The 15368-nt window shown below is 38.6% G+C and overlaps 1 protein-coding gene across 1 annotated transcript in view; it reads right to left on the bottom strand.

The window, feature by feature from the left end:
* LOC128666936 (cytochrome P450 2F3) overlaps positions 1 to 15000 on the bottom strand; it is a 51553-nt gene extending 36553 nt beyond the window's left edge. The window contains exons 1-6 of the mRNA XM_053721757.1: positions 14792 to 15000; positions 13312 to 13474; positions 12834 to 12983; positions 8359 to 8519; positions 7855 to 8031; positions 7204 to 7345 (exon numbers count right to left, since the gene is read on the bottom strand). Coding sequence (XP_053577732.1) covers positions 7204 to 7345; positions 7855 to 8031; positions 8359 to 8519; positions 12834 to 12983; positions 13312 to 13474; positions 14792 to 14965 — 967 coding nt within the window. The 5' untranslated portion in view covers positions 14966 to 15000. The remainder of the gene's footprint in view (positions 1 to 7203; positions 7346 to 7854; positions 8032 to 8358; positions 8520 to 12833; positions 12984 to 13311; positions 13475 to 14791) is intronic.
* Between the last annotated feature and the right edge of the window lie 368 nt (positions 15001 to 15368).

Here is a 15368-nt window from a genome sequence, read left to right as displayed (position 1 = left end):
GACAGTAGCAGAATAATAATATTGCTCGCCTTAAACAAATAAATTAATGATGTAGTTGTTTCCATTTGAAAAGGACAAGCATTTTAATCCTTTTAAAGTTCAGTTCCTTACGTTTGACTCTTAGACATGACTACAAGGTTTTATCTCTAAGCTCCATTTACAATCGTGTAATAATGCTAACTAAGTTAATTACAAATAGCCGATATACACTAAATATCGCAAACGGCATGGTTTCCATAACAACAGAAATAACAAAGAAGTTACACTTCACAGAAGTTTTACACGCAGTGACATCATCACGTTCATCGTAGACTTTACGTTTCACGTCACGCATACGCACGCAGGCCCGAAAAGTAATCACGCCCACTAGACATACCTTAAATACGGAGCCATCTCTACCTGTCCACTCACTTTCTACCTCTGAAGAAGAAGTCACGATAGACTTCGAAACGCGTAAGGTTACACACAGTGGGCGGACAGGGCCTGACAACTTTTACCAAGCTTTTATTTTATAATATTGCTTTTATCAGTTGATATTATTTTTATTTCAAGAGGCATTTATCTCTTGTCAGGTCTAGCAAACACTTGGGACTACTGAGCGTACAGGACTTTTTACTCTGTACAACACACACCCCAGGGCATTGTATTTTTTGTATTTTTTATTATTATTTCATTGCATACTCGATACCAGCAGTGTAAAGCCAGGGCACTTCACGCCCCTCTGCCCTTTTCACCCTATCCTAGACCTATATACATTGGTAGTGGGGTCTAACACATAGCCCTGTAACGCTGCCAGTTAAAAGAAGATAGCGGTAAAGAGCATTATCGCCTGCTTTACACCTGCACTTGTGGGAAGTTCTTTCAGCCATACACTGTTAAAGATTTTATATAAATCATTTGCTGTGACAATACACAGTATATTTATCCAGATCTAGGACTGGCTTATAATTATCAAGTACCAGAATCCTGTGATCATCACCATCTTTATCACACCTAAGGATACAGCTCTTTGCGAGGAGTATTTACGTTTATAACTTACCTCATACTGATTGAGGGATTTTAATGTAAGCGCATATTAACATTCAATAAATTTTCATTTTGTGTAAAAACAATATTATGCTATGTGCTTGTGTTTCTTTCTTTTTATGAGCAACGTCCTGACTACACACTGAGGAAAAGGGGATTCTCACCACCTAAAGGCTCTTCCACCTAAGAAATCTCATTAACAAGAATCAAGTATTCCTACCACCATCCAAGAAAGATACAGAAAGACAGATTACAGTCTAATATCCAAAGAGAGTCCAGGATCTTCATTCCCAGAATGAAAGGGCCATCCTAGCCCCACAGCACTCCAAGGACAACAGCAGGATACAGAAAACTCCTATAGTGGATCATCTTTATCCCAGAGCCCATACCTTACCTCATAAGATTGGGGTAACATCTGGTAAGCAGTAATTCTTCATTTGACACCACCTCTGTGATATTATTCACCAACAAAAGACTTATATTTAATGAAACAATTGTTAGCTGAGCGCCTCTACCATTATATTGTTTGTCCTCTTTCCACACAAAGCTAAATACTTACCTGTAAAATAAATCCTAATATAGCTACAATATAAATTATAATTACATTGTAGCTATTTTAGGATTAATATTTATTTTACAGGCAACTTTGTAATTATTTTAACCAGGTACAATAGCTATTAAATAGTTAAGAACTATTTAATAGTTACCTAGTTAAAATAATTACAAAATTACCTGTCAAATAAATCCTAACCTAAGTTACAATTAAACCTAACACTATACTATCATTAAATTAATTAAATAAAATACCTACAATTACCTACAATTAAACCTAACACTACACTATCAATAAATTAATTAAATACAATACCTACAATTACCTACGATTAAACCTAACACTACACTATCAATACATTAATTAAATACAAAACCTACAAATAACTACAATGAAATAAACTAACTAAAGTACAAAAAATAAAAAGTACTAAGTTAACAAAAATAAAAAAATATCTACAAACATAAGAAAAATATTACAACAATTTTAAACTAATTACACCTACTCTAAGCCCCCTAATAAAACAACAAAGCCCCCCAAAATAAAAAATGCCCTACCCTATTCTAAATTAATAAATGTAAAAGCTCTTTTACCTTACCAGCCCTGAACAGGGCCCTTTGCGGGGCATGCTCCAAGAAGTTCAGCTCTTTTGCCTGTAAAAAAAACATACAATACCCCCCCAACATTACAACCCACCACCCACATACCCCTAATCTAACCCAAACCCCCCTTAAATAAACCTAACACTAAGCCCCTGAAGATCTTCCTACCTTGTCTTCACCATACCAGGGTCACCGATCGGTCCTGAAGAGCTCCTCTGATGTCCTGATCCAAGCCCAAGCGGGGGGCTGAAGATGTCCATGATCCGGTAGAAGTCTTCATCCAAGCGGGGCAGAAGAGGTCTTCCATCCAATTGAAGTCTTCATCCAGGCGGCATCTTCTATCGACATCCATCTGGAACGGAGCAGCAGCATCCTGAAGACCTCCGACGAGGAACATCCATCCTGGCCGACGACTGAACGACGAATGACGGTTCCTTTAAATGACGTCATCCAAGATGGCGTCCCTCGAATTCCGATTGGCTGATAGGATTCTATCAGCCAATCGGAATTAAGGTAGGAATATTCTGATTGGCTGATGGAATCAGCCAATCAGAATCAAGTTCAATCCGATTGGCTGATCCAATCAGCCAATCAGATTGAGATTGCATTCTATTGGCTGTTCCGATCAGGACTTGGATCAGGACATCGGAGGAGCTCTTCAGGACCGATCGGTGAACCTGGTATGGTGAAGACAAGGTAGGAAGATCTTCAGGGGCTTAGTGTTAGGTTTATTTAAGGGGGGTTTGGGTTAGATTAGGGGTATGTGGGTGGTGGGTTGTAATGTTGGGGGGGTATTGTATGTTTTTTTTACAGGCAAAAGAGCTGAACTTCTTGGGGCATGCCCCGCAAAGGGCCCTGTTCAGGGCTGGTAAGGTAAAAGAGCTTTTAACTTTAGTAATTTAGAATAGGGTAGGGCATTTTTTATTTTGGGGGGCTTTGTTGTTTTATTAGGGGGCTTAGAGTAGGTGTAATTAGTTTAAAATTGTTGTAATATTTTTCTTATGTTTGTAGATATTTTTTTATTTTTTGTAACTTAGTTCTTTTTTATTTTTTGTACTTTAGTTAGTTTATTTCATTGTAGTTATTTGTAGGTTTTGTATTTAATTAATGTATTGATAGTGTAGTGTTAGGTTTAATTGTAGGTAATTGTAGGAATTGTATTTAAATAATTTATTGATAGTGTAGTGTTAGGTTTAATTGTAGGTAATTGTAGGTATTTTATTTAATTAATTTAATGATAGTATAGTGTTAGGTTTAATTGTAACTTAGGTTAGGATTTATTTGACAGGTAATTTTGTAATTATTTTAACTAGGTAACTATTAAATAGTTCTTAACTATTTAATAGCTATTGTACCTGGTTAAAATAATTACAAAGTTGCCTGTAAAATAAATATTAATCCTAAAATAGCTACAATGTAATTATAATTTATATTGTAGCTATATTAGGATTTATTTTACAGGTAAGTATTTAGCTTTAAATAGGAATAATTTATTTAATAAGAGTTAATTAATTTCGTTAGATGTAAATTATATTTAACTTAGGGGGGTGTTAGTGTTAGGGTTAGACTTAGCTTTAGGGGTTAATACATTTATTAGAATAGCGGTGAGCTCCGGTCGGCAGATTAGGGGTTAATAATTGAAGTTAGGTGTCGGCGATGTTAGGGAGGGCAGATTAGGGGTTAATACTATTTATTATAGGGTTAGTGAGGCGGATTAGGGGTTAATAACTTTATTATAATAGCGGGGCGGTCCGGTCGGCAGATTAGGGGTTAATAAGTGTAGGCAGGTGGAGGCGACGTTGTGGGGGGCAGGTTAGGGGTTACTAAATATAATATAGGGGTCGGCGGTGTTAGGGGCAGCAGATTAGGGGTACATAGGGATAACGTAGTTGGCGGTCGGCAGATTAGGGGTTAAAAAATTTAATCGAGTGTCGGCAATGTGGGGGGACCTCGGTTTAGGGGTACATAGGTAGTTTATGGGTGTTAGTGTACTTTAGAGTACAGTAGTTAAGAGCTTTATGAACCGGCATTAGCCCAGAAAGCTCTTAACTACTGACTTTTTTCCTGCGGCTGGAGTTTTGTCGTTAGAGTTCTAACGCTCACTTCAGCCACGACTCTAAATACCGGAGTTAGAAAAATCCCATTGAAAAGATAGGATACGCAATTTACGTAAGGGGATCTGCGGTATCGAAAAGTCGCGGCTGAAAAGTAAGCGTTAGACCCTTTTTTGAGTGACTCCAAATACCAGAGTTAGCCTAAAAGCAGCGTTAGGAGCCTCTAACGCTGGTTTTCACGGCTAACGCCAAACTCCAAATCTAGGCCATAGGAAATCTGTATGTATCAGAACAGATATGTTGCCCACTAAACAGATAAAACGTCTTAAGTCCAATATAACAGGTGGGCATGCATTGCTTACGTAACCTATGTATTAAGTTAAAACTGACTGTCGGACTGCCCAGCTTCAGAATTTGCTGTGTGCATAATTCTCCCCTATATTGGGTGTGCATGATCAATAAGCAAAATCTCTTCAAAGAACGTGGTGTATTCCTTGACTGTGTGTCAGAGAAATTAACGACACCTATGACGAACCTTATAATCACAACCTTCAGATGTCTATAAGCAGACAGATTCTGAGGATTTCCCTACCTTACAGCTAGATTACGAGTTTTGTGTTATGAGTCAAATAGCATCGTTATGGCTTATAACTCTTCATTTTCCCTAACGCTGCTATTACAAGTCTTGTCGGTATAGGTCTACCGCACACCTTTTAGCCAGTCACGCAATGTCAGTACCTTTTTCAATGAGACTCCCATAGCACCGGTATTACGAGTTTGCCTGGGAGGCCAAAAAGTGAGCGGTAAACTCTATAACCACAAGATCCGTACCGCCATCTAAAGTCAGTAGTTATGAGTTTTACGTTACAAAGCTGTACCATAAAGCTCATAACTAATGTGTTAAAAAGTACACTATCACCCATAAACTACCTATTAACCCCTAAACCGAGGCCCTCCCGCATCGCAAACACTATAATAAAGTTATTAACCCTTAATCTGCTGCTCCGGACATCGGCGCCTTTATTAAAATGTATTAACTCCTATTCCGCCGCTCCCCGACATCGTCGCCACTATAATAAACCAATTTACCCCTAAATCACCGCCCTCCCGCATCGCAAACACTATTTAAATATAATTAACCCATTTGCATTTGTATGGGCATGGCCCTTAAAAGGGCATTTAGCTCTTTTACATGCCCAGACCCTAAACTAAAAATAAATTCCACCCAAAAAACCCTTAAAAAAACCTAACACTAACCCCCAACGATCCACTTACAATTCTTGAAGTCCCGCTTGAAGGATCCATCCAGCTGGCGAAGTCCTTATTAATGCGGCAAGAAGTCTTCATCCGGGCGGCCTCTTCCATCTTCATCCAGCCGGCAATGTGGAGCTTAGTTTTTTTTAGATAGTTATTTTATTTGGGGGGGGGTTGGTTGTGGGGATGGTGGGTTTTACTGTTGGGGGGGTGTTTGTATTTTTTTACAGGTAAAAGAGCAGATATCTTTGGGGCAATTCCCCACAAAAGGCCCTTTTAAGGGCTATTGGTAGTTTATTGTAGGCTAGGGGTTTTTTTTTTATTTTGGGGGGGCTTTTTTATTTTGATAGGGCTATTAGATTAGGTTTAATTCTTTTTTTTATTTTTGATCATTTGTTTCTTATTTTTTGTAATTTAGTGTTTGTTTTTTAATGTAATTTAGTTATTTTTTATTTTAGTAATTTTAGTGTTTTTTTGTAATGTTAGGTTTTAGTGTAAGGCAGGTTAGGTTTTATTTCCCAGGTATGTTTGTATTTATTTTAACTAGGTAGTTATTAAATAGTTAATAACTATTTACTAACTAGTCTACCTAGTTAAAATAAATACAAACTTACCTGTGAAATAAAAATAAAATCTAAGCTAGCTACAATATAACTATTAGTTATATTGTAGCTAGCTTAGGTTTTATTTCACAGGTAAGTTTGTATTTAGTTAATAATTGTAACGTTAGTTTAGCTCTATTTTAATTATGTTAAAGTTAGGAGGTGTTAGGGTTTACGTTAGGGTTAGGGTTACGTTAGGGTTAGTATTAGGTTTAGGGGTTAATGGATTTATTTAGTGGTAGTGATGTGGGAGGCCAGAGGTTTAGGGGTTAATAACTTTAATATAGTGGCGGCGACATTGGGAGCGGCAGATTAGGGGTTAATAGTTTTATGTAGGTGGCAGCGATGTTGAGGGTGGCAGATTAGGGGTTAATAACTGTATGTAGGTGACGGCGATATCGGGGGCAGCAGATTAGGGGTTAATAACTGTATGTAAGTTGCGGCGATATTGGGGGCAGCAGATTAGGGGTTAATAACTTATGTAGGTGGCGGTGATGTTGGGGGCAGCAGATTAGGGGTGTTTAGACTCGGGGTTTATGTTAGGGTGTTAGGTTTAAACATAACTTTTAATTTCCCCATAGACATCAATGGGGCTGTGTTACGGAGCTTTTCATTCATCGCAGGTGTTAGGCTTTTTTTTCCCTGTCTCTCCCCATTGATGTCTATGGGGAAATCTTGCACGAGCATGTCAAAGCAGCGCTTGATTTTGGTGCGGTATGGAGCTCAATGCCACCATATCGCCTGCACAAGCCTGCTTTTTTTAAACCTGTAATTGGAGCGCTATAGAGAGGTTAAATAACGCTGCTTTTGAGGCGGTCGTTAAAATCCCTATAGCGCTCAAAATTCGTAATCTAGCTGTTAGTGAATTAGTCAAATTAAATAAGCAATTGACCAGCAAGACAGGAAATAAAATCCAGCCTGTTAGGAGTCTTTCAGGGTAGAACTGAGATTTCTAGGATACATTAAATATGTACATTAGCTGCATCAGGGCAATTATGCCAATGATCATGGTAATCCCAGGTATATGTGCACCACATCTTAGGAAACAAGGGTCTATAAGACTGATACATTTTGTTCTTATAAGTCTGAAGGACATTGCTCAGATATCTTACCTTCCACTTCTGGGTACTTTAGTAAGATTAGGAAACCATATCTCAGGGTTGACCCCACTGTCTCTGTACCAGCAAAAAATACATTGACTGTGGTTTTAAGCATTGTCTCATAGTTAAAGTGAGAGTCTGGATTTTTCTTTTCCTGGAAAAGAAGTCATAATGTTATTTGAGATAAGTGTCATGATCTGTTTTCTAACTGATTAATTGTATGTTATGTACATCTATGCATGGCTACCTGACACCAGCTAGCTCCCAGCAGTAAATTGCTGCTCTGGTGCTGACTTTAAACATGTGTTTAAATCATGTACAGACTACTTGTCAGACTTTTTTTCTTATAGAGGAAATTCCTTTACAACCATTGAAGCTTAATATTTATAAAGATAAAAATGAAATTATGCAATTAATATTTAGAAATATATTTACATGTATTTTGTAGCCTAGTGGAACACTAGTGAAGGTGGTTAGTGCAAGACAAGTTTTTTTTTGTATCAGTGGGTTTCAGATTCTAAGCAACATACTCTGATATTTTCTTCTAAAAACTGCCAAGTTGCTGAAGTATTAACTACTACAAAGTAAATGACCTAGGAAACGAGGTGCCTATTTTGAGCTTTAAGCAATATGATTAATTTAAAGACATTTCTACTTTTTTACCTGCTCAATTTTTATGAGGAAACAATCTATGAAATCCCGTGGGTTAATGGGATCAAGAGTTTCTTTGTTCATCTTTAGTCTTTTGGCCACAAAGGCTCCAAGCTTGAGGTAGTTCTTGTATATCTGTCTGTGTGGCCCTGGGATAAGTTTCATGATCTTTGGAAAGACGAAGAGCAGCTGGAAAGAAAAAGAAAGAGAGTAAAAGAAAGAGAAAAAAACAAAGAAATATTTTTTTTTTAGAAAGAAAGAAAAAAAAAAAAAAAGAGAAACAGAAAATGTAACATATTTCAATATAATATCTTTATTTTATCAAAATACTGAGAAACATAATAGGTGTTTAAAGGGATGGGCTACAAAGCATGATCTGGTATTACATGGCATATATCCTGTGGCTTGGCTGATTAATGGTGTTAAGGCACATAGGAAGACATCACAGCTCTCTAAAATAAGAATAACAAAAATTGTCACATAAGGGCATAATGATCATAATCTGTGTACACTTACTTGACCCCAAGTGGAACTCATCAAATGCCAGCTATTGTTTATCAGGTACAGTAAGTTGAGAAATTCCTTATCCCGGTAATCAAACCGATCTCCAAACACCAAAGAACAGATAATGTTTGAGCCAGCTGAGCTAAAGCCAAATGTTGGGTCTATGGGCTTTCCTAGAAAGATAGATACCTTTATTGTATTTGTAAATCCCCTTTTAATCAGTAACTGTCTATTTCCATTAGTTGGTTCTTGTAGTCCAAACAAACCGAGTTTGTGTCTAAAAATGTCAGTGATTTAGCTAAATAATGGATCAATTTAAGGGACTAAAGTTTGTGATTGGTTAGCAATTGTTCTTTTGTTCTGGGGGACAAAGAAATCAGTGAAAAGAACAAGCATTAAACAATATGCGTGTGTGACAAAAAAAATACATTATTCATTTTAAAATGCTTCTCTGATATCAAGGTACATTGTCATACAACTTACTATTTGTGTTTATTGTCCCATTAAGTTGCTTAACTATGAATTAATAGATGTATCAATTAAACAAACAAAAACAAAAAAAACAGAAAAGGGCACATTACATTTCTTACCATGCTGATACTGGACTGAACATAAACAAACTAAATTTAATTGCAAAGGGTAGAAGTAACCTTTTTACCAATTTGGTAACTTAAAGGGGCACTGAACCCAAATTTTTTCTTTCGTGATTCAGATAGAGCATGAAATTTTAAGCAACTTTCTAATTTACTCCTATTATCAACTTTTCTTTATTGTCTTGGTATCTTTATTTGAAATTTAAGAATGTAAGTTTAGATGCCGGCCCATTTTTGGTGAACAACCTGGGTTGTTCTTGCTGATTGGTGGATACATGTATCCACCAATCAAAAAGTGCTGTCTAGAGATCTGAACCAAAAAAAAGTAGATGCCTTTTTTTTCAAATAAAGATAGCAAGAGAACAAACAAAATTTGATAACAGGAGTAAATTAGAAAGTTGCTTAAAATTGCATGCTCTATCTGAATCACGAAAGAAAAAATTTGGGTTCAGTGTCCCTTTAATACTTAGGTCTCTTCAGTAGAGGACTTACGCAACAGATTGCCCCGGTGCAATGTTATTTTTTGGGCCCCCCTTACGTAACTCAGTAGTAAGCAATAGTAATAATATACATGCTGCTCTGCATAACAATATAGATAGATAGATAGATAGATAGATAGATTGATAGATGGATAGACAGACAGATAGATAGATATAGAAAAATGGATACATGTTCAATTACGCTAATAAAATTGTACACATTCTGCACAGCCTATATATAGACTGGCTGCTAAGGGGCCCCCAGCACTTGGGCACTAGTGCAACTGCACCTGCTGTACCAATGGTAGTTCCGCCCCTGGGTCTCTTTGTCAGAAGGGGAATGGGCAGGTTTTCATGATGTATTAATGTTTAAGCAGGTTGCTGATCAAAATAGCAAAGTCAAAAAGTTGCATTTGTCAAAATGCTAAATAAAATATTAGGACATAACCCAAAGTCAAGGTGGGTGCATCAGTTTGCACTCGTATTACGAGCAGTAAGTAAAAAGTTTGCACGCAAGCAGAACCCAACACGAGCAAAAAGCCTCTGTCTAGTGAGATCCCGATTGCATTAAGGTATACCCTATAGACTTCAATGGAAGGTGAAAACTGAAAAACGTAACACCCATACTCGCCCACTAACCCACATAGCAATAAGCCCCTTACTCTAATAAGCTCTAAACTGCTACAACCCCCCACCGCAAAATTACCCCACTAAACTATTAACCCCTAAACCAACATATAGCCCACCACAAAACAGTCCGCTACACTTTAAACCCCTAACCACCACAAAATACCCCACGAAAATATTAACCCCTAAACCACCACATTAGCCCACTGCAAAATGACCCCCTAACCTATAAACCCCTAACTGCCACATAGCCCACAGGAAAACACTCTGCTTACACTACTAACCACCAACTAAAACACCACATAGCCCACTGCAAAATAGGCCGCTACCCTATTCACTCCTAACCTACACATAGCCCACCGCAAAACAACCCGCTACACTATTAACCCCCTAACCGCCACATAGCCCACTGCAAAACACCATGCTACACTAATAACCCCTAAACCACCACACACCCCCATCGCAAAGTACCCCTTAAGATAATAACCCTCTAACCACCACACTCCCATCGCAAAGTACCCTCCTAACAGCTAACCCCCCCCAAACACCCCTAACCTAACACCCCTAATTTAAAGAAAACACTCTTACAGAATAAACAGCCATTACAGAAAATAAGAAACCTATCATTACAGAAGAGTAATAAAAAAACATTACCAAAAATTAAAAAAAAAAACAACCAGTAAGAACTAAGCTAAAACGAAAGTCCCCTTAAAAAGACCCCTATGCTAACACTAAAATGTACACTAAAAATTGCTCTGAGGAGGGCATTTGGTAGGGTATTACCCTAAAGAGATTATGACAGCCACACACTGAAGTTTGAATTCAAGGTTCCCCCCTTATATAGGAATGCCCTTGCATTCCTAATGGCTGATTTTCCAATCCAAATTCAAATTAGCCAATAGAATGAAAGAATGAAGAGGAAGTCGGCGATTGAAAGTCTGAAGATGAGAAGATGGATGAAGACCAGAGGACATCCCCAGCGGAGCATCACCATGGCTGAAGAGGGAAGAAGGACTACATTTTAATAGTAGCTGCACATCTAGGAGCCGAATTCAAGTTGGGTGAGGATTTTTTTTAAGTGTAGAGATCTTTATGCAAAATAGCTTTATCATTTTAGGGCAATGTCAGGCAAAATGCCCATATCAGGGCAATGTTTAGTGTAGGTTTTTTAAAAGTTAGTTTTTTTTTGGGGGGGGTGGAGTTACTTTGGTTTTAGGATTGGGTTTCGTTCTGCAAAAGAGCTATTCACTATGCACTGCCCGACAACTGCCCTTTTCAGAGCAATTTTTTAGAATAGGTTTTAGTGTTAGTTGAGTTTTTTTTTATATAGGGGTGGGCTTTTTTAAGGGGACTATAGATGTAGCATAGGTCTAACTAGTTGATTTTTTTTTTTAGTTTTGATATTTTTTTTCTTTAATGGTAGTTTTATTTTATAATGGTAAGTTATTTATTTTCAAACTTAAAGGGATAGGAAACCCAAAAGTTTTCTTTCATGATTCAGATAGAGGGGCATATGTAACAAGCTCCATATGGAGCTTGATGCCCCGTGTTTCTGGCGAGTCTTCAGACTCGCCAGAAACAGCAGTTATAAAGCAGCGGTCACAAAGCTCTGAGCAGGCGGACAGACATCGCCGGAAATCAACCCGATTGAGTACGATCGAGTTGATTGACACCCCCCTGCTGGCGGCCCATTGGCCGCGAGTCAGTAGGGGGCGGAGTTGCACCAGCAGCTCTTGTGAGCTGCTGGTGCAATGCTGAATACGGCAAGCGTATTGCTCGCCGTATTCAGCGAAGTCTGGCGGACCTGATCCGCACTGTCGGATCAGGTCCGCCAGACTTTAATAAATTGGGGCCATTGAATACAATTTTAAACAACTTTCCAATTTACTTCTATTGTTTAATGTGCTTCCTTCTCTTGTTATCCTTTGCTGAAAGGTTTATCTAGGCAAGCTCAGGAGCAGCACAGAACCTAGATTCTAGCTGCTGATTGGTGGCTGCATATATATATATATACACCAATTGTCATTGGCTCACCCATGTGTTAGAAACCATTAGTGTATTGCTGCTCCTTCAACAAATGATATCAAGAGAATGAAAGAAATTAGATAATAGAAGTAAATTAGAAAGTTGTTTAAAATTGTATTATCTATCTGAATCATGAAAGAACATTTTTGGGTTTCATGTCCCTTTAAGTGGTGTTAGGTTAGGGGTGTTAGGGAGTTAGCTGTTAGGAGGGATTAATAGGTTAGGGGGAAATTTGCGAAGGGGGTTGTGGCGGTGTAGAGGTTAATAGGGAAGTAGATAGTTTGCGATGGAGGGTGTGTCGGTTTAACGGTTGATAGTATAGTTTAGTGCAACTTTTTCCTCCGGCAAAACTCTTTATGTGAACTTTCAAGTTGCATAAAAATTTTGAGCATAAAATGTGATTGCGTTTCAAGTAATTGCAACTTGTAATGAAAGAGCACATTGCCGCTCAATGCCTTCAATAGAACATATAGGGATCATAAATTTCCGCAATTTCACCCAAACTAATTTGCGCTAATTTAAACTCTGCTTCCCTTGTAATGTTGATTTGTGTACAAAAAACACTGCAATCTCATGATTGCGTCTGTGCTTCTCAAGCTAACAATAGCAGGCCACTTGTAATCAAGTCCAACATAAGCAACGTGCCAACATTATGACATTTGGTGTTTTGAAGAAAGATACATTTTTAAAGCATACCTGTTACTACAACAGCAACTTATATTGATAGATGTTTATTCATTACAACAAATATTTAAACCTTTACCTTCACTTTGTCTGAATTCTGCTATTAAATACTGGGCTTCCTCTTTCACTCTTTCCTCCAAACTCCTTTTCCCCATGCCGAAATTCTTCAGTGTGGTGATAGCAAAACGTCTTAACTGCCTCCACCTCTCTCCAGTACCGTATACAATCCCTGCACGCATAGTTGAGGAATAAACAAACAGCAATGCTCAAAAGCAGGATTTAAAATTGCAGGTGATGTATTCATATAGTGGATCATATTTTTTATTGTGTAATGTGATAATCAGAGATTAGCTGGAGGCAGGCAATAGAATATGGGATACAAAGAAGGTGGCTGCAAATGAACAATTTAACCATTTTGTGGACTTTCATTTTTCATTGGCCACTACCAACCAGTACACACATTTTCTAAACATATAACCATCAATAATAAATAATAATAAAGTCATAGAGGGTTCTTTGGGATCAGTAAGGTTGTAGGATGTTGGGTAGTGGCTCACCATTTCCTTTGCTGTACATCTGCACAGCTGGGAATTCACCTCTTCCACTGAACTCTTCTGCATGGTCTATTAGTGCCTCCTTGAGAATTTGATGGCCACAAAGTACCACAGTAGGACGAGAGCCCAAGTAAAAGGTGTACATAGGGCCATACTTCTTGCTTAGCTGGTGAAGGTGAAGAAATCATAATTATATGTAATTAATATATACAGGTGCATGTGGCTGTACCATTAACAGTAGTGCAGTAGTGTCAGGATCCCCCTAACACACACTAATACACCATATGTACAGCCCAGGCAGCAGCAGTGGTGACTATCCCCTTACACACACTACTACACCATGATACATACACACAGCCCAGACAGCAGCAGTGGTGACCTTCCCCTTACACAAACCACTACACCATGACACATACACACAGCACAGACAGCAGCAGTGGTGACCTTCCCCTTACACACACTGCTACACCATGACACATACACACAGCACAGACAGTAGCAGTGGTGACCTTCCCCTTACACACACTACTATACCATGACACATACACACAGCACAGACAGTAGCAGTGGTGACCTTCCCCTTACACACACTACTATACCATGACACATACACACAGCACAGACAGCAGCAGTGGTGACCTTCCCCTTACACACAATACTATACCATGACACATACACACAGCTCAGACAGCAGCAGTGGTGACCTTCCCCTTACACACACTACTACACCATGATACATACACACAGCCCAGACAGCAGCAGTGGTGACCTTCCCCTTACACAAACCACTACACCATGACACATACACACAGCACAGACAGCAGCAGTGGTGACCTTCCCCTTACACACACTGCTACACCATGACACATACACACAGCACAGACAGTAGCAGTGGTGACCTTCCCCTTACACACACTACTATACCATGACACATACACACAGCACAGACAGTAGCAGTGGTGACCTTCCCCTTACACACACTACTATACCATGACACATACACACAGCACAGACAGCAGCAGTGGTGACCTTCCCCTTACACACAATACTATACCATGACACATACACACAGCACAGACAGCAGCAGTGGTGACCTTCCCTTACACACACTACTACACCATGACACATACACACAGCACAGACAGCAGCAGTGGTGACCTTCCCCTTACACACACTACTACACCAAGACACATATACACATCACAGGTACAGTACAGACAGCAGCAGTGCCAGCCTCCCTCCTCACACACATTACTACACAGTACACAGCACAGGTACAGCACAGACAAAAAGGGTGCCAGCATCCCTGTCACACACACTACTATAACATGACACATATACACAACAGAAGCAGGATCAATGACAATTAATACCAAGTTCTTTTGATATGTTTTTACAACTTCATAAAACATAAAGACATACTAATGTACAGATATATTCAGACCAACTGCACAGGTTAATATATGTCTTTTCTCAGACTTACCTCGACCAAGGATTTAATGAGATCAATCATCTTGACTTGGTGCATGTTTCCAATAAATGGAAGTGGTGTTGGCCCAGGGGGCAGTCGTTTGCCAGATCTTCTCCATTTAGACAAAAACACCAGGCAAGTTATTAGGAATATCAAGAGAAGTATTGTGGTGCCACTGAAATCCATAGTTTGTAACAGAATGAGAGAGCTGGAGGTTCTACTTGCCACTAATTATTGTTGAAGTTTTCAGGGAATTATATGATCCTTATAAAACCTGGACATTGCAACACTGCCTTTGGTAAACAGAATCCAGTTTATACACAAGTCACTGGGTCGTTGGCTTTGAGTAAGGGCCAACTCACAAAAACATTATTAAAGCTGGTCTAAGCTGGGAAAAATATATAATTTCTCCCCATGTAATGGAGAGAATGATCCAATGTGCTGCGGAATCTGTTGGTGCTCTACAAATACCTGATAATAATAATAATAATAATAATAATATGTTTCAGCAGAACATGCCTTTCTCATAGACCTATAAGTTAGGTATGCTCTGATAACACAATTAACCCTTTCAGTTACGGTTCATATG

The sequence above is a fragment of the Bombina bombina genome, chromosome 7 (genome assembly GCF_027579735.1).
Source record: "Bombina bombina isolate aBomBom1 chromosome 7, aBomBom1.pri, whole genome shotgun sequence".
NCBI lineage: Eukaryota > Metazoa > Chordata > Amphibia > Anura > Bombinatoridae > Bombina > Bombina bombina.
This window is presented reverse-complemented; position numbering and strand designations above follow the sequence as displayed.